General features: G+C 32.0%; 3 protein-coding genes across 6 annotated transcripts in view; all 3 read left to right on the top strand.

Annotated features, from left to right (window-relative positions):
- LOC143256655 (sodium/hydrogen exchanger 6-like) overlaps nucleotides 1–10,160 on the top strand; it is a 49,023-nt gene extending 38,863 nt beyond the window's left edge. For 2 of the 4 annotated variants that reach the window (XM_076514148.1, XM_076514145.1), the window contains exons 14-18: nucleotides 3,016–3,128; nucleotides 3,422–3,530; nucleotides 4,438–4,542; nucleotides 5,093–5,143; nucleotides 8,412–9,229. In XM_076514148.1, the coding sequence (XP_076370263.1) occupies nucleotides 3,016–3,128; nucleotides 3,422–3,530; nucleotides 4,438–4,542; nucleotides 5,093–5,143; nucleotides 8,412–8,513 (480 nt within the window). In that variant the 3' untranslated portion in view covers nucleotides 8,514–9,229. Of the gene's footprint in view, nucleotides 1–3,015; nucleotides 3,129–3,421; nucleotides 3,531–4,437; nucleotides 4,543–5,092; nucleotides 5,144–5,252; nucleotides 5,314–8,411; nucleotides 9,230–10,023 lie in introns of those variants that run through there. The other 2 variants (XM_076514146.1, XM_076514147.1) reach the window with 2 other exon arrangements.
- Nucleotides 10,161–15,071: 4,911 nt separating this feature from the next.
- Nucleotides 15,072–26,282, top strand: part of LOC143256658 (eukaryotic translation initiation factor 4E type 2-like) — a 30,492-nt gene continuing 19,281 nt past the window's right edge. Inside the window, exon 1 of the mRNA XM_076514157.1 lies at nucleotides 15,072–15,138. Within this exon, the coding sequence (XP_076370272.1) occupies nucleotides 15,137–15,138 (2 nt within the window). The 5' untranslated portion in view covers nucleotides 15,072–15,136. The remainder of the gene's footprint in view (nucleotides 15,139–26,282) is intronic.
- LOC143256659 (uncharacterized) lies at nucleotides 18,546–19,433 on the top strand. The gene is made up of 2 exons (XM_076514160.1): nucleotides 18,546–18,896; nucleotides 19,092–19,433. Exons 1-2 carry the CDS (start codon nucleotides 18,692–18,694, stop codon nucleotides 19,289–19,291), a joined length of 405 nt encoding a protein of 134 aa, XP_076370275.1. The 5' UTR covers nucleotides 18,546–18,691; the 3' UTR covers nucleotides 19,292–19,433.

Below are 26,282 nucleotides of genomic sequence, written 5' to 3'. Positions count from 1 at the left end.
AACTTATGCTTTAATCCCGTGATTGATTTCTAACCTTTTGATAGATTTGATTAATTTATAATTCCATTTCAGTCATGTGCTCCATTCTGAAGATTTTTATGTTTGTAGTTTGTTTTTTATTTACACTTTCTGTTGTGTTTAAGCACAGTGTGGGTGTCTTTATGTAATTTTGCATGATATGCTAAAGTAATTAATACGTTACTTACAGAAAGAAGTTATTTAGTACTTGTAGTATCATAACTTTATCAGTATATGCTATTTATACTTGTGTAATGTTACATAAAAAAAATTCCTTTTAAAAGTAAGTTACTGAACTACAAAGCAACATAAGTAAACTAAGGTATTGTGGGTTGTCTGCATAAGATGGTTGTAATAAAATAAATAAAGATAATATTTTATTCAGTTTTTTTTATAAATATATGAAGGATTGTCACAAACCTGGAAAAGCCAGAGAATTTTCATGAAAAGGCAAAAAGTCAAAGAAAAGTGTGGTTCCCTTTTTTCTTATATCAGAAGCTACATGCACATACAAACTATATTGTTTAACTATGCCAGTTATTGTTTTATTTCATCTGTATATATATTTTTCTCAAGTTATTTTATCTAGTAATAATTATCTAATACATTATATCTGATGATAGGTTAGCTCAAACATTCATTTATAAATAGAAATGAAACATTTATTTGTTACTTTATTATCATCAAATTTCAGTAGCTTTAATTTTTTTCTGTACCTCACAGTGGGTTATCAATAATTCTGCAGGCTATTGATGCTAAAGAACTGAGTTTTGATACCTGAAGTGGGCCTAACATTGGTATCTCATTGTGTAGGTTTGTACTTAAAAATTGAGAAACATACTTTTCCTGCAGTGTTATAGTTTGAAGTAGGTATGTTCTGAAGTTTTCATTACCCTCTATAAGCAGATTGAAAGCTAAAGTTACTAATTTATAAGAATAAAGTTACAGAAAAAAAAGTTGAAATGTTAGTATGTTATGATGTTGTAGAAAATTTAGAATTTTCCCTGATGAGTCGAGTGAAAAATAATTGAGGAGAATGTGTTTGCATGATGTAATAACTGGCTTAAATGTGGTATAAATAATTATTTTTGTGTTTAAGTTTTTGGTTCATAAAATAGATAAGTTGACGAGAAAGTAGGAAATCCATAAGATTCTTCTCGCAATGAATGTAAAGAATAATTATATGAAAGATATGTTTCCCTTTAGGAGACACACACAGTATTATATAACTACAGTGAATAAAATGAGAACCTTACTCTTCTTTTAATTAAAAGAATCAAGAATGGGAGTAAAGTTTAATTTTGATGATTAATGTTAAGTAATTAATTTTTTAATATTTTAAAGAACTTGTTCATGGTTTTATGTGCAAACTGAAAGGGGAAATGTAGATACCTTTATGATTTTTAATCTCAAGTTGGAAAATTGGATATAGCAAGAAAACAGCATTTAACATTAATTAATACAGATAACTGTTGAGTTTCAAAATTGGTCAATATATGTTCATCAGATTTAAGTATTGGTAAAAATTAATTAAAATAACTTACTAATAGAAAATCTTAAATTTTTGTAAGTGATTTCGTAAATGAGAGAGAAGGAAAACTGATGAGATTTCATGGTCATTTTCCTTTAATGACAAAATAATCACGTTATACCTTTGGATTCTGGGTTTTTTAATAGGATTTACTGTCAAATCCCACTATTCAATCTGGAAGAGGAGATCAAAAAGTGATAGGAAGGTAGTGTTAATTTGCTGCCTTTTCATTAGTTGACCCTAGTCTGCAGACCTGTGGTCGGCACAACACAAATATCCCATTGTATAACATTGTGCCTTACTACAAACAAAACAAACTTTTTTATAGCTTATCACTTCAAAATTAGATTTTGTTAACACAGATAGACCTCTTGTAGCTTTGCTTAAAATCCAGTAAACAAACATACACCATCTACCATTAATTGATGTTGGATACATAAATCATGAAACTTGTACTACCAATGCATTTATTTTGCTGGGCCTAATACTCTTACATTAAAAGCTAACTTAATTTTCAAAATGGATTTCCCTGATAAATTGTGCTTATTTTGCTATTTGTGAACTGTTTGTAACTGAACTTGTTGATTACTGCATGGCAAGTTTGATAAAGTTGTCATTGAGTCTGTATGTGGCATCGTTTTGTACACATTTTGTTTACATTATAAGCAATTTCTGCCATTCAAAAAGAAACCAATACAACTCTCCATTTCCCCCAGTGGCACGACGCTATGTCTGTCTACTTACAAAACTAAAATTCAGGTTTCGATACCCATGGTAGGCAGAGAACTAATAGCCCATTGTGTAACTTTGTGCTTAATTACAAACAACTCTTCACAAAGTATAGGTAAGCTATAGTTATCTGTCTAAAGGTAAAACTGAGAGAACTTCAACAGATTCATTATTCGGAACATTATCTGTCTGCTAAAACATTTCTTTTTTTTATTCATATTTTAGAGGGTTGAATTAGCATTTAAATAGTCTATATAATTAATTCATTATTAATTCAATCCTTGTGGTAAGGATTTTTGTCATCTTGTAAAATGCTGGTCATACCAAAATCATTGGATTTGGATGTAGAGGTGACTAAGAAACTTCTCATAATACTTAGACTGACTTGTATCAAATATTACCTGATGTATTATTCAGTTTTATATCATTATTACTTATAAGTAGGATACTGGGTTATATTGTAAAATGCATTTTTTACATAAGATATATTTAAGACTGTATTTTAGGAACAAATAAAAAGTTTTGTAAATAATTTTAAATTAACTTTTAATAGTAGTTTTGAGATTGGAGTAGAATATTACAGATAACCAACAAGTTAATTAGGTCAATTTCTGTTATATCTATTCTCACATGGAAGGATTAACTTCAGTTATTTGAGGAAGATATTGAAAAGAATTCTTATAGGTATTCACAAAAAAGTTTAAAGGATCTACATATTTCTGGGTTTTGTTTTTAAGACATCTGAAGTATCAACTCCAACTGATCTCAGAAGTCCGCCACCAGGAATGGAAATAAGAACACCACATGAAAAGGCTTGGTTAGTCAGAAAATGGTACAACTTTGATGTGATGTATCCTTTTCTTTTCTTGCTTTGTGTATTGGAAAATTTAACTACAAAGTTCTGAATTTTACAGTTGTCATTGTTTTTCAGGAAAATTATATATCTGTAATCTTCAAATTATCAATAAAGTTTTAGACTTGCAAATGCTCTTTTATATACTTCAATGTTTTCATGCAGTTTAATAAATACTAAATGATGCAATTTGTTTCTTAACATGAAACTCGTGTAGAATGTGTTTAAAGTCTGTTATTGTGTTATTAATTCCCATGAGAACATTTATAAATTCCTTAACAGTAATCTAGGTACATGAAACCTTTTCTGACGCATAGTCAGCCTACTCTTATAGAAACTCTACCTTCTTGCTGTCTCCCTTTGGCACGTATACTAACCACAACACAACAGTTGTCCCATGTAAGTTTTCATTAAGCAATGTCCACAATAAAAATATTTATAAGGTAAGTGTTAGTTATTCTCTTGCACAAGTAATATATGAAGCACAAAACAGCAGTGCCCCAAGCTAAATTCTTATTAACCAGAGGTTACTACAGAGTCATCAACAAAATGATATTCCAATAAAGTTTCAATCAGTCTGTTGTGACTATAAAAATCAAACCACAGTAATGTCCCAGACATGTTTTAAATTAACTTCAAATGACCAAACTGGTCCAACACACAGTAATACCTAAATTTTGATTACTTTGTAATTATTATAAACTATGATACTGTAGTTTATAGGCTATGATTAATATTAAGATTGTAATCCTTGTACAGAAGTGGTTCTGGGGCAACTTTAATACCAAAACTTGAAAATCCTCTTTTTGGAAAATGATTTTAAAGCCAATGTTGGTAATTTGGATTGAATTGAAAACTGATGGTTTTTGTTTTAAAATATCTAGAATTTTAAACAGATAAATATTGTAATTTGAAAGTTTTATCAAGAAAGTTCGAGAATGACACCATAAGAAAAGTCAGTCGATGTTAGTGATTTTTAACTTGTGTTATGCTAATTATAGTTTATTAGTTATATTTCTTAAGGTGTATTTTTATCACAGTTGCAGTTGATATAATGTAATAATCTCTGTGTTCTACTCACAAAGATTTAGTTCTAGAATAAATTGTGATAAAAGAATTAAAAAAAAGCAATTTTGTTTAGCTTCTCTGTTGTTTTGAATAAGTATTAATTTATGTCAATGTGAATGATCATGTACATTGAATACAAAAGTTGAAATGTGTATGTTTTTAAGAATTGTAATTTTAATGATGTTAGTTTAAAAATTATGGAGAAATAAATTTTCACACAGCTTGATTGTTTTTACAGGACATTACGAACAACACTGTTGAAGATTCTGATGTAGATGTGTGTATAGGTGATAATATTGATGTTTCAGGCAGTAGGAAGAATCATCAAAAGTCATCTGCCAAGGTTGGTCATTGATTTAATTATTAATTTGGTATCATGAAGTGAAAACAAAACTGATCAAATCTCCTTTGTCATCAAAATTTAAAATATATCTAATTAATACATATTTATGAATGGAAGGCTTTTTTTTTTTTCAAATTTGTAGCATTTTTTCCCAGGAAACAAGTGTTAAATGAAAATAGTTTTTTTCCAAAGAAATATAATTTTTGGCTAGTTCTAAATTATTGCTGTGTGTAACTTCATTATAAGAGTCTAATTAGTTTTATAATTCCCTGTTTAATATTTTAAAGGAAGTTTAGTAATATTATATCATTCATTTGATAGTTTAGAGGAAGTATATAACCTTTTATTTAGCTCATTTTATATTATTTTGTGGTGAAATGTTTTTAAAAATGTAATTATGATAATACATCGTGCAAGCAGGTAGGTGTTTACTAGAGCCATAATGTTTTTTTTAGTTATTATATTTCTAGTCTCATGTGCTTAATAAACCTAATGTGCAGATGTTTCTCCAACTGGTTAATGTTTTGAAAATATTTTCTTTTGCAACTAGTTTGAAATTGAAGGAACAAATGGTGCTGCCCCATATGGGCCTCCCCAAACAGTAAGACTCCAGTTTTATAATAATTTCTAGATGTATTAGGAGTATTTAACTTTGTTTATTTGTAGTGTATTTATACACTAACTGTTATATCACTTCTTCATGGTTAAAGGCCACATCAGTGGAAACGCAAAGTGTTGACAGCCAAAACTTCATATGAAGAAGTTGTGAAGGTTAGAAAGCATTAAATGTGCACTTTTATCACATGTTTACTCTTTATTTTGTACCAAAGCACAGAAATATTTTTCATATAGCTTAAATATGTTATCTAAGATTATTGAATATGAATATTTTTTGCATTGATTTTTCACCAGTTCTTTTTTAATAGACACATTTACTTGTCTGACTTGTACATGTAAGGTGTGCATTCTTCTGTCATTTCCTGTTTTAACAACTAAGTAAGTAAACCAAGGCCCAGCATGACCAGGTGGTTAAGGCATTAAACTTGTAATCTGAGGGTTGCAGGTTCAAATCCTAATTGCACTAAACATGCTTGCCCTTTCAGCCATGGTGGTGTTATAATGTGACAGTTAATCCCACTATTCGTTGGTAAAAGAGTAGCCCAAGAATTGGCGGTGAGTGGTGACGACCAGCTGCCTTTCCTTTGGTCTTATGCTGCTAAATTATGGACGGCTTGCACAGATAGCCCTAATGTAGCTTTGCTCAAAATTCAAAACAAACAAACAAGTAAATCAAACATACCTACTGCTACTATTTAAGATTCTTTTAAGTACAAAAATAAAATCTCGAAATTTAAGCAAAAAATGCAAAATTCCTATTTTTGATTTTTTTTTTTAATATTTTTTGAAGTTTTAAATTCTGCAATACCTTTTGAAGGATGTATTATAGATTATACAGAATTTATGTAAAGGTATATGAATAAAATATTCCAAAAGCAATTACCTTTTTTTTTTTGTAATTAGTGCATAGCGTTTATAATATTGAATGTGTGTTGACTTCATTTTTCTTGTTGATATAATCATTTTAACAGTCACATAAACAGCATTGGAAGTAACTGTGGAAACAAACAGACAGTACACATTACAAAGTTTAGAAAGAATGAGTAATTGCCAATAAATGGTTAATTTATTATTAGTACAACACATAAGATTGGCAACGTTTAATAGTGAAATATTCTTCGAAATGACTTGTGTTACTATCCGTAACTTAAGTAAAATGTGTTGTTAGCATTTTGACCCACTAATTTCCTGTATAAGCTCATGCAACCTTAATAATTTTGTTAATGTTTGCAGACCAAGCCATGATTGTGAGCATTATATTGGCCTTTTTTCCTTTCAGGTGTTGGTTTCCCACATTTTGTGCATGCTTAAGACCATTGTCTCACTAAAAGATGAATCCCTGTTTAATAAGTCTTGTTCCTGAGGGAATTATGCAATGGCTAAGATGTGCATCTAGCATCTACCCATCAGTAGTCAGTGTGACATCAGTTTTGTTTTGTATATCACTGCAAATGGGATTATTGTCTTGCTGGAAGATGAATCCCTGTTCAATAAGTCTTGTTCCTAAGGGAATTATATGATGGCGAAGAATGTGCATCTAACCATCAACAATCAGGGTGACATCAGTTTTTTTTCTGTACATCTCCAGCATCATTTGTTGAAACATAGCTCACACTTACATTGGTCCCTAAGTATTCTTCACCACATTGATTGTCAAACCATTCTTTTCTTTGGTATTGAAAAAACAATTGCTACCAGACAATTTCAATTTGAATTAATCTATAAAGAGCACCCTTTTCCACCTTTCTTAGCTCTTTGTTTCAAGACTGATACTCACTTCAATTTTTTGGTACAGTTTTCTGTCCTAAGCATAATTTCTTAACAGTTTCACATCCACAAAAAGAGCTTACCCACAGTTACTTGATGTAACTTCTGAATAATTTACACTTTCTTCCTCTACTGCTTCTGTCATCCATTTCACTAATTTCACATAACTTCTTCTGAGTTTTTATATAGTTTTTATATATTTTCAAAGTACTTCTTGAGTAAAATTTTACTCTAAACTTGTATATAATGTCATGTTGATACATTTGTTTATTGATTTGTTTTGGTCTGTTTTTCTACATACAGCTCTGGAGTTTTACAGCTTTTTCAGTCAATTTTTAACTTTCAAGTATTTATACTATTTTATAAAGTAACATGACTGTTTTTTGATCTTATTAATATAACTACATCATTCTCTCTTAGTTTAATATTTTCTCCATGTTGATAAACATACAATAATTGTCACTTGATCTAATTAAGAATGGAGAGTTAAGAATATATTCTATTAATTTCATTGTGTTTTGCTTTCACTGTTAAACTTTTTTTTTAATTTCAATGAATCGTACATTTTGCATTTTTATTTTAGCATAAAATATACACACATTTACAAATATGTTTTATCATGTCCAGCTGACCAGTTCTTGAGTAAGAAAAGATTGTTATTATTCATTGCAAAATGTAGCTTGGAGTTTCAATTAATTTTTCTATTATTATTATTATAAACATTAAAATACAATGATGCAACATTGTAATGCAAAACATTTTTCATGAGACAAGTCTATAAGTGAGCACCACTTTCCACTCTGTGAATTGAAAGTGTCTAGAAAGGCCTAAGAACGTAGTAGAGTAATTAGTCTTTAATCTGAACACTTTTATAAGATAGATTTTGTGAGGGAAGTTTTATCTTTTGAAAATGTTCTGGCTGTTTGGTTTCATATTTTGTGATTCTGACATAATTTTTTATTATCATTAATGGTTACAGATGTGATGCTACATCACAGTGAGATTAAGAACATCTTGTTTAGTAACCTGCTGGATCATCACTTTTACTTTAGAATATCAAAAGGTGTAATGTTGATTGCCCTAAATGGTGTTTATTAGTTTATAATTAATTAAATTTGTTAATTAAGCATTAAGTTTTCTTTCACTGATTTTAATAATAAATATGTAACTACATTATTTGTACACTTTATTCATCATTTGGTTAGATTATAAACAAAATAATAATTGTTGATTTAAAACAGTAATATTTCTTAAAAGGAAACTACAAAGATTTTTGTACCTAATTTTTTTCTGTTACTGTAATTTGTTTGACTGAATATATTTTCTTCTAGGTCACATAAAATTTGAAAATTTATAAATTTTGGATTCTAGTTGAGATGAGTATTCACATGTGAAATAAATATTTTTTGTAGTAGCTCGTAGATTCTTACAATATAATTGCTGATCATTTGAGTGCAAAACTAACACCAATCTTGTTCTTCTAGAACAATACTGTATATGACAGTGATCTTGGACTTGGAGGTGGCTTAGCTCAACTGAATACTACCAAGGCTAGAATTCCTGGTATTCAGGGAGACTTGGTTTGAAGAATTATGTACTAATCAGTATTTTCTTTTTGTTGTTTTTGTTTCTACACAGCTTTTTGTGTAACAGCTTCAAGATGCACTTCAGTTACATCTAAATTTAATCTCATGTACTCTAATCAAAACACGCTAAACATGCTCGCCCTCCCAGCCGTGGGGGTGTATAATGTTACGGTCAATCCCACTATTCGTTGGTAAAATAGTAGCCCAAGAGTTGGCGGTGGGTGGTGATGACTAGCTGCCTTCCCTCTAGTCTTACACTGCTAAATTAGGGACGGCTAGCACAAATAGCCCTCGAGTAGCTTTGTGCGAAATTCCAAAACAAACAAACAAAACAAATCTAATCAAAACACCAAAAGATTTATATAATAATTGTTAACCTGTCTGAAAAAAAGATATATGGTTATTGTATTAATGAGAGAATTCTTGGCTATATTGTGCACAGTTGTTTATCAAATACTTGATGGAATTCATAATTCCAAGAAGCACACATAAGCAAGCACTCTCCATTTCGGTGAAGTTGTAGTTGACAGCTATGTAGTTTAATGTATTATATAGATAAAATAAAACTCAATTCCTTTGATTTTGTTTAGTAACACCAAGATAAAGATAGTAAAGAAATGCATATCTTAAAAGGTTAAGTATCTTGCTCTTTCAATTTGTCATTTGACAAATAAATCAGTTGCATGTACTTAAAATAATAAATTCTTGTACTTATATTTTGATTAATTGTTTTCATTTTACAACTAAGATGATGGATAACTTCGGTAGTATAGTACAGTTTGCAGCTTATCAAGTATAGTTTTGAAAAGGAAATACTAATGTGAAGAGTATTTATTTATTTATTTATTTATTTTATATAAGCTCCAAGACTGTTGAAATCAAACTATAAAATTTTATATATAAATGCAAGCTTATGATCAAAGCTATGGAAAGCATGATTTTTATTAGCCTCAATTTAAGAAGTTTCTGTGATCATTAACTATTCATTAGAGTGAATTTCAGTAAACATTTAGATTAGTCATATTGTTGAACAGACCTATTCCTTTTTCAGATTACTTGCATGTTTCTTTTTACTTGTATATGTGTCTTAAAGACTTGAAAAAAAGTAGAGATAACATCTGATGTACGTGGATATGCCATTTGATTTGTGTAATGTCTGAAGTTCACTGAAGTTTGATCTTTAAAGCATAGTTTTTATTTTCCATTTAAAAACAGAAATAATATAACAAGTACACTTTTTAAAGCTAACTAAGGCAAGAGAAAGGTTCAAACTGTATGTTTCAAGTTCACAAATATCAAATAATAAAGTACAAAATTGTAGGCAGAATTAACATGCTTTTGTTAATGACCAAAATATTAATTTGTAGTAAATGATAAATTACCAAACTTTCTGTTAGTCAGAAGAATTGTTTGTTATTGAATAGATATTTCTGAAGTTATAATCTAAATATGTATGTTGCACTCATAGAAATGCAGCTATTATTTTATGATCTTATAAATTTTATTACAGAATTGAGTGAGCTGTGGCTTTAGACTGTTTATATGGAGGAACTACAGTGCTCATTAGATCTGGTCTGAATTTCAAAATAATGTAAACAAGTGATGACTATTTTCACCCTCATGCTTCATTACATCTTGTAATAGAATTGATGTAACCTTGTAATCACTAATGACATGTAAATTGGTAAATGACATTGTAAGTTGTATATGACAGTATGCATACAAATTAACTTTGGGTGTATATATGAATACATACTGTAAATGAGGAAACCTTTTTGTAATACAAACCCTGTAGGAGTAATACTGTTCACACACATTCTTTTTGTAATACAAAGCCTGTAGGAGTAATACTGTTCACACATATTCATTTTGTAATACAAAGCCTGTAGGAGTAATACTGTTCACACATATTCTTTTTGTAATACAAACCTTGTAGGAGTAATACTGTTCACACATATTCTTTTTGTAATACAAACCTTGTAGGAGTAATACTGTTCACACATATTCTTTTTGTAATACAAAGCCTGTAGGAGTAATACTGTTCACACATATTCTTTTTGTAACACAAAGCCTGTAGGAGTAATACTGTTCACACATATTCTTTTTGTACTTAACATTTTAGTTGCCTGGGGATCGTTTCCTTATTAGTGTAGCTACATATCATAACACCAGTAGAAAATCATCTCTCCTGAAGAACTTCCTCATATTATTATGACATTTAATGAAAAAATTATTTTGTACTTGCAATAAAATCATTAGTCAGTCCTCAGAAATTGTAGTATTTTTGGGAGCAACTTTGAACTAGAAAAACTCACTGGACCAATTCCTTTTATAAAACTTTCCATAAATGTAGGCTCTGGTCCTTTAGTTTAAATATTTTTTTTCATCTTGATTAATAGCCTTTTGCAACCAAAGCTAAATTTGCTCAAGTTCATTACCTTTTAATCTTGACTTGCATTGTATCTACAACACACTATTGACTTAGTGGAAACAACAATAAATGTTCTTCAACTGTATTTTATGACTTCTTGCTATTATGGCATGTTCATTTATATCTTGAGTTTGTAATCACTGAATGATTTAAAATAATGAAAATGCTTACAATGAAAAAAACAAAGTACCTCATTCTTACTATTCCTTCTACTTCACAGTATTCTTGTCCTCCTCTAATTGATTCTAATGTTTTTGAATGGCCTACATTGTTAACTGCTTTTGTTTCAACAAAAATCCCAGTATAACTGCATCTATAACTTTTGTGTTCGATGCAAATATTGACCATGCAACCTGGCACATATACGTGAGAGTAGGGTTAACAATGCACTGAAAACAGGTCTGCAGCCTGTAGATAAATTACTTTGCAAAAAGCTGTGGACTTTCACAAAAATCTTGATACAAATTGGGAAAAAGACGTTTACAAATGACAATTATTATGTAAGCAGTAAACTGGTGAGCACAAAAAATGTATTGTTTGAATGCTGTAATTCTAAATTATCTTTGAAATACAGTTTTATTGTTTTTTTCCCATCTTCTAAGTACTGTAATGACCAAACCAGTCACTAATTTTGATATTATTAACTTGTAATTTGAAGGTTAAATATTACTGGTACAAACTGTCAGAAGTAATGTATATGCTTGCAAATGTTTTTGCATTAGTTTCCACATTCAAATATACTATTTTTGTTGAGAATTAAGGCATCTCAGAAAATTAGTTTGATGGTATTGCTGATGTTTTGCTGTAAAAGTAATATAATTATGTTTACATTCAGGTAATCAAGTAACAGAAATGTCTTAATGATCTAAGCCTTACGAAAGTGTCATTGTTATAGTATAAGATTTTGAAAGATCCAAGACAATCTTACAAACATATTTATCATAAAAAAACATTAGGATAAATCAACTAGAAATGAAACTGACCTTTCCTTAATCTGCACTTACTGCATGTATTTGATCATATCAATTGTTCTTTTTCAGAATTAATAGACTATACAGTCATCTAGTAACAAAGTTAACAAGTTCTAAAGATACTTTCTTAGGAAATAGGTGTCCAGACATCTCAGTTTTTCTTGGAATGTCCAGTTTTTTTGATAGCTTGTCCCAGTGTTCCCCAGAAAAATTCTAGAGCTTCACAAAATGTCATGATTTTATGATAAATACATCAAACTGTCAGTCACATTGAATTACAACTGCAAAAGGTCTAATTAACTTGTTCATTGCTGTAACACATTCTGATTCCAAACTCTTTCAAACATTCCTCAGTGCATGGTGAGAAATCCAGATCTGAATGTGGAAACAGTTATAGCATTGCTTATCCTCAAAACACAATTTACACAGTGTGTACTGAGGTTTACAACAAAAAAAACCAAACTTCTAAGCTTCCTTCATTTTTCAGAAAAATATGTATGAAAAGCTTTAAAGTAATGCTAAAACCTAAAAGTAGTATATTTCGAAACGTTGTGGATATTTAAATAAATTTGGTTATAAAGTAGCCTCTTTAAAGAAAAATTGGATAAAGTGGATAACAAGAGATTTCTTAAATGTATAATTTGTCTGTTTTTGCTAATTTGTTTTGTGTCTATCACCAAAAAAAAAGTTGTCAAAATGATTTCAAAAACAATATCACTGTTAATATATTTGAGAATACTGTGAAACAGTTCAATATTTTTAAAGTTGAATTGTTTTAAATTTGTAATGACCATCTTGAAATTAGAAGCAAAGGCTGGGCTGTCCTGGTTTTCACTTTGGAAATCTGGTCATACTGTCAGGTACTCAAATATCATTTTCTACACCATGATGTACTGTTTCAGCAGTTAGCTGTATGACCTCTGTCGGAAGAATGTTAGCAAGGTAAATTTTTTATTCTTGTATTTCACATGAAAATTACAAACTGTCTAAGAGAATATTCATTATTAGATAAACAAATGTGTGAGTACTTGTAGGTAGCTGTTTATAACATTGCATAATGTTTAGGGACAAAAAGGACCTCTTGGCCCATCTTGGCTGTTCCATCCTCTAAGCCAAACTAAAAACTATTAAAAAACAAAATTTAAAACCAGCTCCTATCATTCACATATCTATCAAGCTTTCTTTTAAACTCGCACAAATTTACTTCCTCAACAACAACACTCAGGCCAACCACCCTATTTGAAATATAAAATTGTCTCAGCTGACAATGGCTTCTACCTTGCCTAAATCTATATTTGTGTCCCCTAATTCTGTAATTCTTGCTCTTAAGTATGAAAAATGTTGATCCATCAACATTACCAAGTCCTTTTACGATCTTAAACACTTCAATAAGATCCCCTCTTACTTTTCTTTATTCAAGAGAAAATTTTAAGGATCTCAATTTCTCCTCATATGACAACCCATTCATATGAGGTACCATCTTAGTAAACCTCCTCTGAATCCTTTCCTAAAGTAAGGAACCCAAGACCGAACACAGTACTCAAAATAACGTACCAACGACCTATACAATGATATTATAACCTTGGTGGACTTATGTTCAGTATTTCTGTAAATACAACCTAAAAATTCCTATTTGCCATACCACTAATAACAGCACAATGCTTGGATGGCTTAAAAGACTGATTAACTGTTACACCATATCCTTTTCTTTCATAACACTGTTAAAGTTACTCCCATCCATATTATACATGTAATTCAAATTATATGATAACCCATGTGCAATGTCTTGCATTTGTTGTAATTGAATTTCATCTGCCATTTATTTGCTTAACTCAATGAATGATCTGAGTCCTTTTGCAAAGTAGCAGTATCCTCTTAACAACCTGTAACACCCAAGACTTTGATATCATCAGCAAATTTAAGTAATTTATTGACCATTCCTTCATCTATATCATTAATGTAAATCAAAAAGAGCAATGGTCTTAAGACTGAGCCTTGAGGTTTGCCAAACGTTAATCCAGTTTTTGACTAAACTCCTTTTATTATAACCCTCTGCTTCCTTTGATTAAGCCATATTTCTCGCTGGTATAGCGGAAAGTACATGGATTTACAATGCTAGAATAGGGGTTTGATTCCCCTCGGTGGACTCAGCAGATAGCCCAATGTGGCTTTGCAATAAGAAAACACACACCATTAAGCCATTCATCTATCCAGTTAGTTAACTTATTTCCCACACCTATAGAGATGTATTTCTTTACAAACCTTTCATGTAGCACCTTTTCAAATGCTTTCTGAAAATCCATGTATACCAAATCTACACCTTCCCTCATCTAGATATGCAGTAACATTTTAAAAGCATGTCAAAATATTTGTAACACAAGATTTTCCCTTATTGAAACCATGTTGACCATCCAATAAAACGATAAACTTTGTTAAATGATTGTAAATTATCGTTTATCGAACTTTCTGAAACATTTCCCACAACTTTGAAGACTAATAGTTACTGGGACAACTACTGTTGCATCCTGTGATGATAGGAGCAGCCTTAGCTAGTTTCCAATCTGTTTTTACTTGTCTACTATTCAAGGACTTTACAAAACATTCTACAAAGTAGCTCATCTTTCCAAACCTTGACCTCCTTTAAAACTCTCAAAGAAATATTATCTGGCTCGAGAGCCTTATCATTCTTTAAACTTTCCAATTTTATTTTAACAAGCACAAAATTATTCTAACATTACTAGTCTAATGAGATAATATTCCTCATATACATTCACAACACACTTAAATTTATTGGATGACTGCATTCTGTTTACAGAACATCTTTAATTTCAGATAATATCTTTGTAACTAAGTTGCTTAGTTTAGGTAGAAGCATGATGTAGTTTTACAAGTTTGGTTTTTTTCACTTAGAATATTATCTGCTTTATTTTAGTTGTCATATTTGTCAGATATAGTTTTACTACATTCTTTACTGTATTTTATTACTGTATGCTCAGGTTTACTGAAAAATCTTTTAATATTTTGTGGTCTAACTTACTAACATTTGGTAGTCAGCATTCAGTATTATTATTAAAAGAAATCAAATCAATTAATGTATTTTTCAACCTGACATATACTGTTTGAAATTTCAAGAAATACTGCTTTTACAAAGTTGTGATGTGGATGTCAGTTGGCATGCTCTTCTTCACAAGATTTATTCTACTACAGTTTAGCACCAATTCATGTAAGTAAACATGCAACATTTATGATTATGGTTTAGAAAAAGTTGAGGTACTGACCCAGTGAAAATGTTTTAAAGTTGTAACTAGGACTGTTTTTGTCTCTGTTCAAAATAAATTCTGTTACCAGTAGACTAAGGCCACATCTCACCAACTCAACTCTACTGTGAATTTATATTACTTAAATGATAAGGTAATGCTACCTGTTTTCATGAAATTTAACAGTGGAAAGGTTAGTCAATAAGAATGCTATAAAGATGATAATTTTAAAAAAAATCGCTATATTTCCCAATTCTTTATATTACTCTTTGTAAACACATGATAATATAGTTTAGAGCTAAATAAGTGCTGTGAAACTTCTTAGTAGTTGTATCTTAACATGGAATTAATCCATGCATATTGTATTTATAGAATCTAGATATTTGGGTGGTATTTACAGTTTTGTTAACTATGATAATTACTACTTAACATTCATAAAGTACAAGAAAAAGGCTTAAAAACTTGTATCTCATTTTGTGAGAATTTATTTGAGATTGTTTATCTCTAATTTATCATTCTTGAGACAGTGAAAAGCAGAAAAATACACTTTATTTAAAAGCTGGCTGAATCACTTATTTCTTCAGAATTTATTTTTCTATGCATTTTTTGAAATTTTATTAGATTTACTATATTATTAGTTTTATGCTTTTACAGGTTGTCAGCATTTGTAGATTTTCAAAACTTAACACTGGTGGTATTTTGTGAAATGTTTAAACTCTGGGACCCCAACATGAGTACATTACTCACATATTAATGTTTCATGACATAAGTATAATTATTTCATTATGAAAATAATATTTTACAAATTTGTGTAGGAATTATAATATATTTACTGTTTCAAACTTTCCATGGATAACAACAAATTTGTGTACAAAATGCTCTAATGTTGGTTATATATGCATGTTTGAGATTTGTAAAGTGTTTTGATGTCTAGATTTTCCATTGAGCATGTTTTTGTAAGTTCAGTTCAATTGCAAAATATTAAGTATAGATCTGTGTTATCCATGGATAATGGGCTGATATAATTGTCTCAAATAATGAGGATACAATACGATAGAACCATATAAATATATGGTTTGTCAAGTGTGTCTAATAAATAAAAGAGGAGAACCAGTGTTCATTAAGAAAGTGTGCTAATTAAAAATATTTGTGCTTTAGTGTTATCTGTTATATTTATTTTATGTTGTAAGTTTTAATAAAAATGATTTAAATACTGAAAAGATATGTTTGTCAATGATCTGCTTCTAAAATTGCATGAAAATATATTAACTATATTTTAGAAAAAAACTAATATTGATTTTGGTTGAAAACAGTATTTCTTGTAATCTTCAAATTAAGGATTAACCAAAAAACTTGTTACCAGTTATAAATAACACTTGTTCTTTTTTTTTTGCCTAACCTTGATCACAAAAGGAATGGAGAGTGTAGAAACACTTCAGATATACACTTTTGTTTGTTGTGTAAAAATGTGAAGAAAGATTGCATAAATATTTTTATATGAATATCATGCACAGAACAAATTACAAAAAAAGCAACTGTCAAGGGCATACAAATTAAAAATTTATATTTAGTTGTTTTATAGCTGTTTTTAAATATTTATATATTTGACAACTAACACAGTTTATAGATGCTCTTTAAGACTATTTTCATAACAGCAGGCCCGGCATGACCAAGTGGTTAAGGCACTCGACTTGTAATCTGAGGGTCGAGGGTTCGAATCTCCGTCACACCAAACTGCTCGCCCTTTCAGTCATGGGGGCATTATAATGTTACAGTCAATCCCACTATTCATTGGTAAAAGAGTAGCCCATGAGTTGGCAGTGGGTGGTGATGACTAGCTGCCTTCCTTTTGGTCTTACACTGCTAAATTATTGATGGCTGGTGCAGATAGCCCTTGTGTAGCTTTGTGCAAAATTCAAACCAAACTAAACCCTCCCTCCTTATATGTTATAATGTATACTGCACCAAGCAATGGTGCAAACCAGCACTGGACTGCTCCTTCACTAATAGGAGGGCAACACATTCTCCATGTGCAGTATTTCTCTTGAGGTAAAAAAATAGAGAAAAAATTTGTTGCTGTCATTGTAGGATTCATCTGTGTGTGGCTTTTATTTTATAACGTACTCAGTTCTTTATATACGGTACCATACATGTGCTGTTATGTGTGTGAGGTTTTGTCAGTATCGGCAGTATGAGTACACGGTCTTGTGCACCAAGTTTTAGGTCCAAAAAGACAAGTTGGTAAAGTTATCTATAGGAATGTACACATTGAAATATTTCTTGAGCAAAATCAGCTGTAAGGGCATTATAATGCGAGAGTCAATCTCACTATTTGTTGGATAAAAGAGTTTGGCGATGTCTAACTGCTTCCCTCTAACCTTACACTGCTAAATTAGGAACGGCTAGTGCACATAGCCTTTGTGTAGCTTTGTGCAAAATTCAAAACGAACCAAACCATTTATTTTAATTTATTTTTTCATCTGTGTCTGTTATTGTTATCTGTAAGATTAATCAATGCACCTGAGGGAAAACAAAATGTCATAATAGTGTGATAAAAGCATAAGTAAGGTCAAAACATACTGTAATCAAGTTAAGCACAGATTGGTAAAATATGTATGTTGAAAACAAGTATGTGAACTTTCCTGACTTGGTGAACATTCCAGTTTTTACACTGAAATATAGTGAAGACGTTGTATATTTCCAAATGTTAAAATATACTATGAAGATTTAGGCATACAATTATCAAAGGAACTTGGTTTATTAGAATTAAATCTTCATTTGTAAATGATAAAGTTGTTTTGGACACGAAAAACTGTTTAGGATTATGATACGTGCAAGCAGGGTTCATAGAAAGACTTCAGTATAAAGTTAAAGCAAAAACTAAGTTATTTGTATTTATGGCTGGAATTATGAATGGAAAAGAAAATTTAGTCTGAAACTTGATTTGCTACTCTTTGAAGGAAACTGTTAGGGAGTTTTTTTGAAGGTGAACGATACTGAATGAGAAAGTTGTAAAATATAACCACATATAATGCCTCTTTTTTTTCAGTCTGTGATCCTTATGAATAAAGAGGAATGGCTCAGTTACCTAATGAAATGTTAAAAATATGTAGATATCAAACAGGAAAATCATTTCTTTACATAGAGGAAATAAATAAAATAATGATACAAGTTTCTTTTACATACGTTTGTTATTACACTATGTAACAATATTTGTACTTTTTCTTGTTCCTGGGCAGAAAGTGTTATTTCCCAATTGCTTATGCTTAAAGTAAATGAAAAAGACCTATTTTTCTTTTCAAACTTTGCTTTTGTGACCTGGATAATGAAATTTTCAAATTTACCAATTATCCAGAATGTTCCAGATAGATTCAGTACTGAATAGCTGATAGAGAATTTTCTCTAACTTACAAGAATTTTCAAGGACCTTTTAGAATTTTCTAGAAAATTCCATAGTAATATATATACAGGGGCTCACCACTTCAATTTAGTTCTAGCTGCCTAAGTGAACACAGCAGAATGAATCTGGAGAATGCTTGCAGCTTCTTAATGCCATCTCTGATAAAATCATTTATCAAGACAAGAGCAAAAACGTACTCTGTGACAGCATCTGCTAAAATGTGTGAAGCCTACAAAGCATATTTCAGCATGCCTACCAGGGATCAAGACAAACCATTGGGCACCTCATTTTATCTGCAAGCACTGCAAGAAAGAACTCTAGGAGGTAAGATGGACAATTTTTGCTTGCTTGAAGAGTAAGATTTTATATTATACAAATTTATACCTTTTAAAATGTAAATATCTTTTAGTTTTTAAATTTCCTATAGTATAGAAAAAATATCAATATTTTGCATAAACCTCTTACATGCTAGCTGTGGCTGAAACTTCTTAATAACAATTTTATTTTGCTCTTTTTCAGGATGGTACAGAAGGGAAAAGAGAGCCATTAAGTTTGCTATTCCAAGAATTTGGTGTGAACCCACAACCACTCAAGCAATTGCAACTTCTGCATGGTGGACCCTTCCAAATGTTGGGCTGACAAGAATGCATCTTCTATCATGTATCCAGACTTTCCATCATCCATTGCACCAGTGCTACACTGCCCTGAGCTCCCTGTAACCACTCTGCCAGAGAGAAAGCATCCATCTTCAGAAGAAAGCAGCAAATCAGAAGAGGAAGTAGATGTTGAAGATCCAAATTATAATTTCAGAGGTGCAGCTGGTGAGAGAAACCCATACTACCCCAACCAAAGAGACCTCAATGACTTGATCAGAGAGAAGTATATCAGGAAAACATGATGGAAGATTATATTTGGGGGCTGATACTTGAAAGTGATTTACATTACAGTAAATCTCGAAAACTACTCACTTCAAAACATTTTTGTTCATTTTTGTATAACTTTATTATAAATACATGTAAATCTTGATTTATATGTTGTTTTAATTCAGACCTTATGTAAATGAAAATGTGCAAATTTGCCTGTTTTTACATAGAAAATAGGTTAATTTCTAAATTTCATTATCCAGGTCACAAAAGCAAAGTTTGAAGGGAATAATGGCCATTTTCTGTACTTTTCCAACATAAGCAATTGAGAAATAACACATACTATCCAGGAACAAAATTTGTGTTATATATTGAATTATTTAATTTATCTATAGGGATATTGAGCTTCTAAATGTGCATCCATTGTTATTAATTGAAACAATAAGATGTTTTTTTATCCAGAGCATTTAAACCATTTTATTAGTAATTAACATTTCTGTGAATAAAGTTCTTTAGAGAGTAATGGTGAAGTGGTTATAGAACTTAATAATACAGCAATATGTGGACACATCATATTATTTTACTATTTTTAAAGGCATAGTAAGTAATTTACTGATTTGTCGCTCTGTCTTTATCTCTGCACTTTTGGTGTAAACATAGGATCCAATTGTCCCATTCATTTGCAGTTGTGCACTGTAAAAGCGAATATCTACTCTAGAGTATAAATTAGCAATTTAGAAGAGTGGCGAGGTGGAAGAAAGCAAGGGGTTATTGCAAATAGAGTTCATTCAAAGTGGGGTGCATTAGGTCTCAGCCTTAGGGCCCCCTTGCTCTATTTTTATTTAAATCAACAACAGAGATGAAGAAATGGTCACCAAGTTTGCTGATGCTGTCAAGGTCTTGGGTGTTGCTCACTATGAAGAGGACACTGTTGCTTCACAAAAGGATTCAGGTCATTTAATGAGTTGGGCAAATAAATGGCAGGTGGGTTTTAATTGTGATAAATGCAAAATGTTATATGTGAGTTATCATAATTTCAATTATAAGTATAACTTGGATGGGAATAATCTTTACAATGTCACAAATAAGAAAAGATCTTGGTGTAATGGTTGATCAGTTGCTAAAGCCATCCAAGGAGTGTTATTGCTAGTGATAGAGTGAACAGGATTGAAAGTTGTATGTACAGAAATAATGAATACAAGTCGAAAGAGATTATAATTTTCTTGTATGTGCCAGGAATGAGGCCACATTTGAAACATTTTGTTCAGTCTTAGGTTCTTTATCTTAGGAAGAACATTGAATTGTTGGAAAGAGTTCAGAGGAGGTTTGCAATAATAGCACCTGGGATGAAGGGGTTGTCATATAAAGAGAGGTTGAAATCTCTCAATTTTTTTACTCTTAGAAAACAAAAGAATAAATGGGAACCTGATTGAGGGGTTTAAGATTGTAAAGTGAATTGATGCGTCATATTTTTTCATATTTAACAGTGAGAATAACAGGACTATGAAACAAGTATATATTTTAGTAGGGTATGAGCCATTTTCAGATAAGACGGTTTTATTTTTCAAGCAGGGTGTTTGGCATTTGGAATGTAGTGCCTCTGGATATTGTGGAGATAGTAAATTTTAGTGCATTAAAAGAAAGTTTTGTGAGAATATGAATGAGAAGATCTGCCTTTAAAAATTTTTAAACAAATATTTATTAGTGGTATTAATAGTTTTAGTTTAGAGGATGAATTGTTTTGAAATTTGCGCAAAGCCACTTTAAAGCTATCTGCGCTAGCCGTCGCTAATTTAGCTGTGTTAAGACTAGAGAAAAGGCAGTTAGTCATCACTACCAACTGCCAACTCTTGGGCTACTCTTTTACCAACAAATATTGGGATTCACTGTAACATTATAACACCCCCACAACAGCTGAAAGGGCGAGCATGTTTGGTGTGACAGGGATTCGAACCCGCAACCCTTGGATTACGAGTCGAGCACCTTAACCATCTGGCCATGCCGGGCCTAGAAGATGAAACAACCAAAATGGACCAATAGGTGCCATGTTGTCCAAAATGCTACATTACGTTATATTTCAGTAAAGTTGTACATCCACATTGAAAGGGTCAACTACTTTAATTGGCCTTTGCTAGCCAAGTAAATGGTGTTCTGTGTGTTACAATTAATGAATGCTTGAGAGAATGAGCAGTCACATGGTGATGTTTCCATGATATAATGATCTCGGTGGATAAGAGCATCTTTACTTTCAGAATACTGCTTGGTCATTTAACATGAGTATTTCAATAGAGATCCATCTCGAGGGCAGAAATGTATCGATCATTTCACAGGTTCATTAGAGGTAATTATTCTTTTTTTTTATTTATGTATGCACACTATATATCGTGTCTTTAATAAAGATTGGTTTCACATTCCATCAACGTGGCCATGTTATTTATTTCTCACACAGTTTAAAATTTAGTCGATTTTTCAAATCCAGGCGACTCTGTAAATCTACTGTTCGATCCTATCTAATACTTGCAAGAAAATCAATTTACATGAGGCTATCACAAGGACGTAGAAAGGAGAAATTATTGAGTTTTCTGTTGTTTTTGTGTATACTGATTTTTGCTTGATTCCTTGATTTACTGGGTTTAAAGAAATGTTTTTACTGAAAAGGGCTTTTCAGTCAAGAAGTACTCACGACCAAGAGGATGAGTTCACCACCAGAAAGAAATAGCTTGAAAAATGTTTGTTGAATTTCAGGTAAAACTACTCGAGCATTATCTTCACCATGAATTCCTAATTTAGAAGTAATAGACTAGAGGAAAAGCAGCTAGTGAACACCAATAACCGTGAACTCTTGAGTTACTCTTTTTACCAACAAAAAGTAGGATTGCTGTCTCATTGTATCATTACCATGGCAAAAATGGCAAAATATGTTTACAGATGAGATTCAAACTCCCAGTCTCCAAATTAATAGTCGAGTACCCGAACTACCAGATATGCCAGACCCTACAAGAGAGAAAGAAGTCAAATCTAGTATATGTCCTCTTGTGGTCACAGAATTTTCATCTATGCTAAAAGATTCCTGATATCGATCAAACTACAAATGCAGATTAAAAAAGACCTGCTTGTATCTAGAGCACCAGACCAAAGTACCATATTTTGCCCTAATAGATATATTTCATCATAAAGGAAATGAAAACAACTAAGGATCATTGATATGGTTTGGCACCTGTCGAATCTTAGACCATTTGGTGATGCTTGTACAATACTCTCAAGCTGTTTCAAGCTAGAATGCTCCAGCTTTAGTCCAGACCATCGATAACCAGTTAAAAAGGACTAGATACTCCAATGGTGGACAGTTTCTGCTAGCTAGAGCTGTTTTTCTAGTACGTGAGGCAGTGACTAACCATGTGTAAGGATTAGGAGCCAGGAAGTACCTTGTAACATATACCATGACTTGTGATGAAATTCGTAATTGTGCAAGGTTATACAAATAGTTACCAAAGGCAACTAATCACTCTGCTTTCCAAGACAAATGATCGATTTCTCATCCAAGTATTGGGATTTTCAACATGTACAGTATCATGCACCTGTGATGTATGTCAACACGTTTGCCAAATATTGAAGTACAACCTTCAAAGAAGAGGTATTGGCCAACATCACAAGTCCCTGTTAATGAAGCCCAACAGATTTCATCGACAATGTTTAAAGGTGAGTCAAAGGAAGACTTGGATTATTTTCTAAAGCATTCCAGCAGGTAACTGCTTAGAATGGGTGCACTCAAAAACAGACCATCCAATTTCTATTTCTAAGATTGGATAGTTCCTAGGGCCGGCCTTAGGGAGAGATCACTGCCTCAGACTTCACACCTCAATAGCTGAGTTGATTGCTTACACCCTTGTGCAAATTAATTGAAACAAATGGTCATTTTACAATATGTTCAGCATGGCGGCTGGTGTAGGCTTGTTGGACCCGCTGATTTCCTTTAATAGTCATTTTTTCACACAGACGGCGTCATTAGCTGTGTTTTGCAGTACAGTAGATCTATTTCTGGGACATATGACAAAATTTTGAGGAATATTACGTCATTCGAAATTGCGTTAGAAGGGCAAGGAGACCAGTCAAAAAACAACTTACCATCTCAATGAAGAAAAACGGTACCAATAGGGTCTGAAATACAAGAACTGGATGCAAGAACAATGGAGGAAGGTGTTATTCAGTCACGAGACTCATTTCTTCGTACAGGGTCAAAGAAGTCTGGATGTTCACAGATCTCCAGGTGAGAAACTTCGAGAATATCATATCAATCAGTTCGTAACACATCCTTTGAAGAAGATATTTTTGGGCTTTTTCAGCTACTATGGCGTCGAAAGCTTACATATCGTAGAAGGTATGATGCGAGGACCACAGTACATCGAAGTTTTGCAGAGAAGAGTCGTTCCAGAATTGAAAAAGAGATTTCCAGATGGATCTGACATTTTTTCAGCAAGATCTGTCTCCGTGCCACACATCGAAACTTGTGAAGAAGTTTATGGCTACAACGCGAATAAAGGTGCTGAACTGGCCTGGAAACTATCCGGACTTAAATCCTATTGAAAAGGCTTGGCATGGCTAAGCGTGTTAAGGCGTGCGACTCGTAATCTGAGGGTCGCGGGTTCGCATCCCCTTCGCGCCAAACATGCTCGCCCTCCCAGCCGTGGGGGCGTTATAATGTTACGGTCAATCCCACTATTCGTTGGTAAAAGAGTTGGCGGTGGGTGGTGATGACTAGCTGCCTTCCCTCTAGTTTTACACTGCTAATTTAGGGACGCCTAGCACAGATAGCCCTCGAGTAGCTTTGTGCGAAATTTAAAAACAACCAAACAAACCTATTGAAAATCTTTGGGCGATTTGTAAAGAAAGACTTCGGGGAAAAGACTGTACTACGAAAAATAAACTAATTGAGGTGTGGTACCGCGATCAAGAAATTAGTAAAGATTGCAGTCAACTCGTGGACTCGATGCCAAAGCGGATTAATGATCTGAAAAATAAAGGCAGTCATATCATGTATTAATTTGTGAGTAATTTTCGGATTCTCAGAAATAAAACGCAAAAAATTAAAATAATTCGTAGTTTTCCGTCTTGTTTCAATTAATCTGCACAAGGGTGTACCTCTGGTATCCAAACTCTAGAGCCTAATCTCGAGTACTCTACTTAGGCCTCTCATCCTTCTAAGGCCAACCTTGGTGGTTTTACCGTTATTCTCATTAAATATCTAGTTCAAGAGGAGCAAATAATTTATATGGGAATACATTAAATATTGTGGTTGAAGAAAATATTTTGTTTATGTGATCTAAAAATCACTTATGTCGTCTAAACAGTGTATTGTAACTAGCAATAGGATTCGGGGTAGCCTCTTGAAATATTGAATACGTGTGTGTGTGTCTTTGATTATAGTAGAGCCACATCAGACTGTTTGCTGCATTCACCAATGGGGAAATAAAACACAGATTTTAACATTGTAAATTCGTAGACTTACCGCTATACCAACGGGGGTCATATTGAATACAAGACCAGAGGTATCATTGTTTCACTGTATAGATCACTTGTAAGACCTCATTTAGAATACTTTGTACAGTTTTGTGGCTCTCTTCCCGAAGAAAGACGTAGAATTATTGGAGAAAATTATGAGGAGAGTTCCTTGATTGATATCTGGGTTGATAAGATTATCCTATGAGGAGAAATTAAAATGTCTAAACTTCTTATTTCTGTAGAGGAGAAGAGTCAAAGGGGATTTATTTGAGGTGCTTAAGATTACTTAGGGTACTGATAATAAAATTCCACCGTACTTTTTTGTGTTTAGCAGTGAAAACAATAGGGCAAGGAAGCATAAGTTCAAATTTTGACAGCGTCAGAGTTGTTTGCAGTTTAAACTGTTTCACTTTTTAAATAGAGTAGTTGGCTTTTGGAATCAGCTGCTTTAAAGGATGGTAGAGACAGAAAATTTAACTGAGTTCAATAAAATACTTGATGAATATACCAGTAGTGATGAATGTTGGAAGCTGGAAGGAACATCCTTGATGGATTAATAAACTATTTTTTTCTCTCTCTGAAATTTTATGAAAAAAATAGGACTTCGAGATGTATCGCCTATGGAAAATTGATCAGTCTATCAGGTTAAGTTCCCTGCTCAAAAGAGGACTGGCACAGAGGGGAAGCTTTGTTTTTGAAACCATCTGAGCTAATTACATGGGAAGGCTTACCCAGCAATGGTATTTGTAGATTGGGAAGTTATATTAGTGGATAAATTCGTTGGGGGTCTCACCATTTAAATATTCAACCTAGATACATGAAACCTCGACTAGAGGTAGTTTTCGTCGTGAACTGGTAAGATGTGGTAACTTTGTGCCAGTCATCAGAGAGAAAAAAGCTTGTAGCAACAGTTTTCAAGGCTATCCCTCAAACAAGCTGACCTCAGAGACACCTCCAACGTATCAAACTAAAGTTGGTCCGATGGTTAACCAGCCACACACACATACTGACTGTATGATATATCCACACAAGTTTCCAGTCAATGGGCATGAATATCAATTCCATCAACTTGTTCAGTGTATTTATTCTTCACACAGCATAAAATAACATCGAATTTCCAAACTCATGTTGCTCTGTAGGTCTCTTGATAGAAGTTCCGGTTATTATGAAAGCCAATTTAATGTTTGCGAGAAAATCAGTGTTACTGAATTATCGAAAAGCAAACCATTAATTTGCGAATTTTATATCAGTAATATAATAGTAAATTATTTTTCAAATAATTTAAAGATCTTTATGCGATTCGATTAGCGTATAAGTTTAAATTATAAATTGAAATTTATTATTTAAC

Source organism: Tachypleus tridentatus, chromosome 7 (genome assembly GCF_004210375.1).
Source record: "Tachypleus tridentatus isolate NWPU-2018 chromosome 7, ASM421037v1, whole genome shotgun sequence".
NCBI classification, from domain to species: Eukaryota; Metazoa; Arthropoda; class Merostomata; order Xiphosura; family Limulidae; genus Tachypleus; species Tachypleus tridentatus.
Note: the sequence above shows the minus strand (reverse complement) of the source record. Positions and strands in the feature narration are given on the sequence as shown.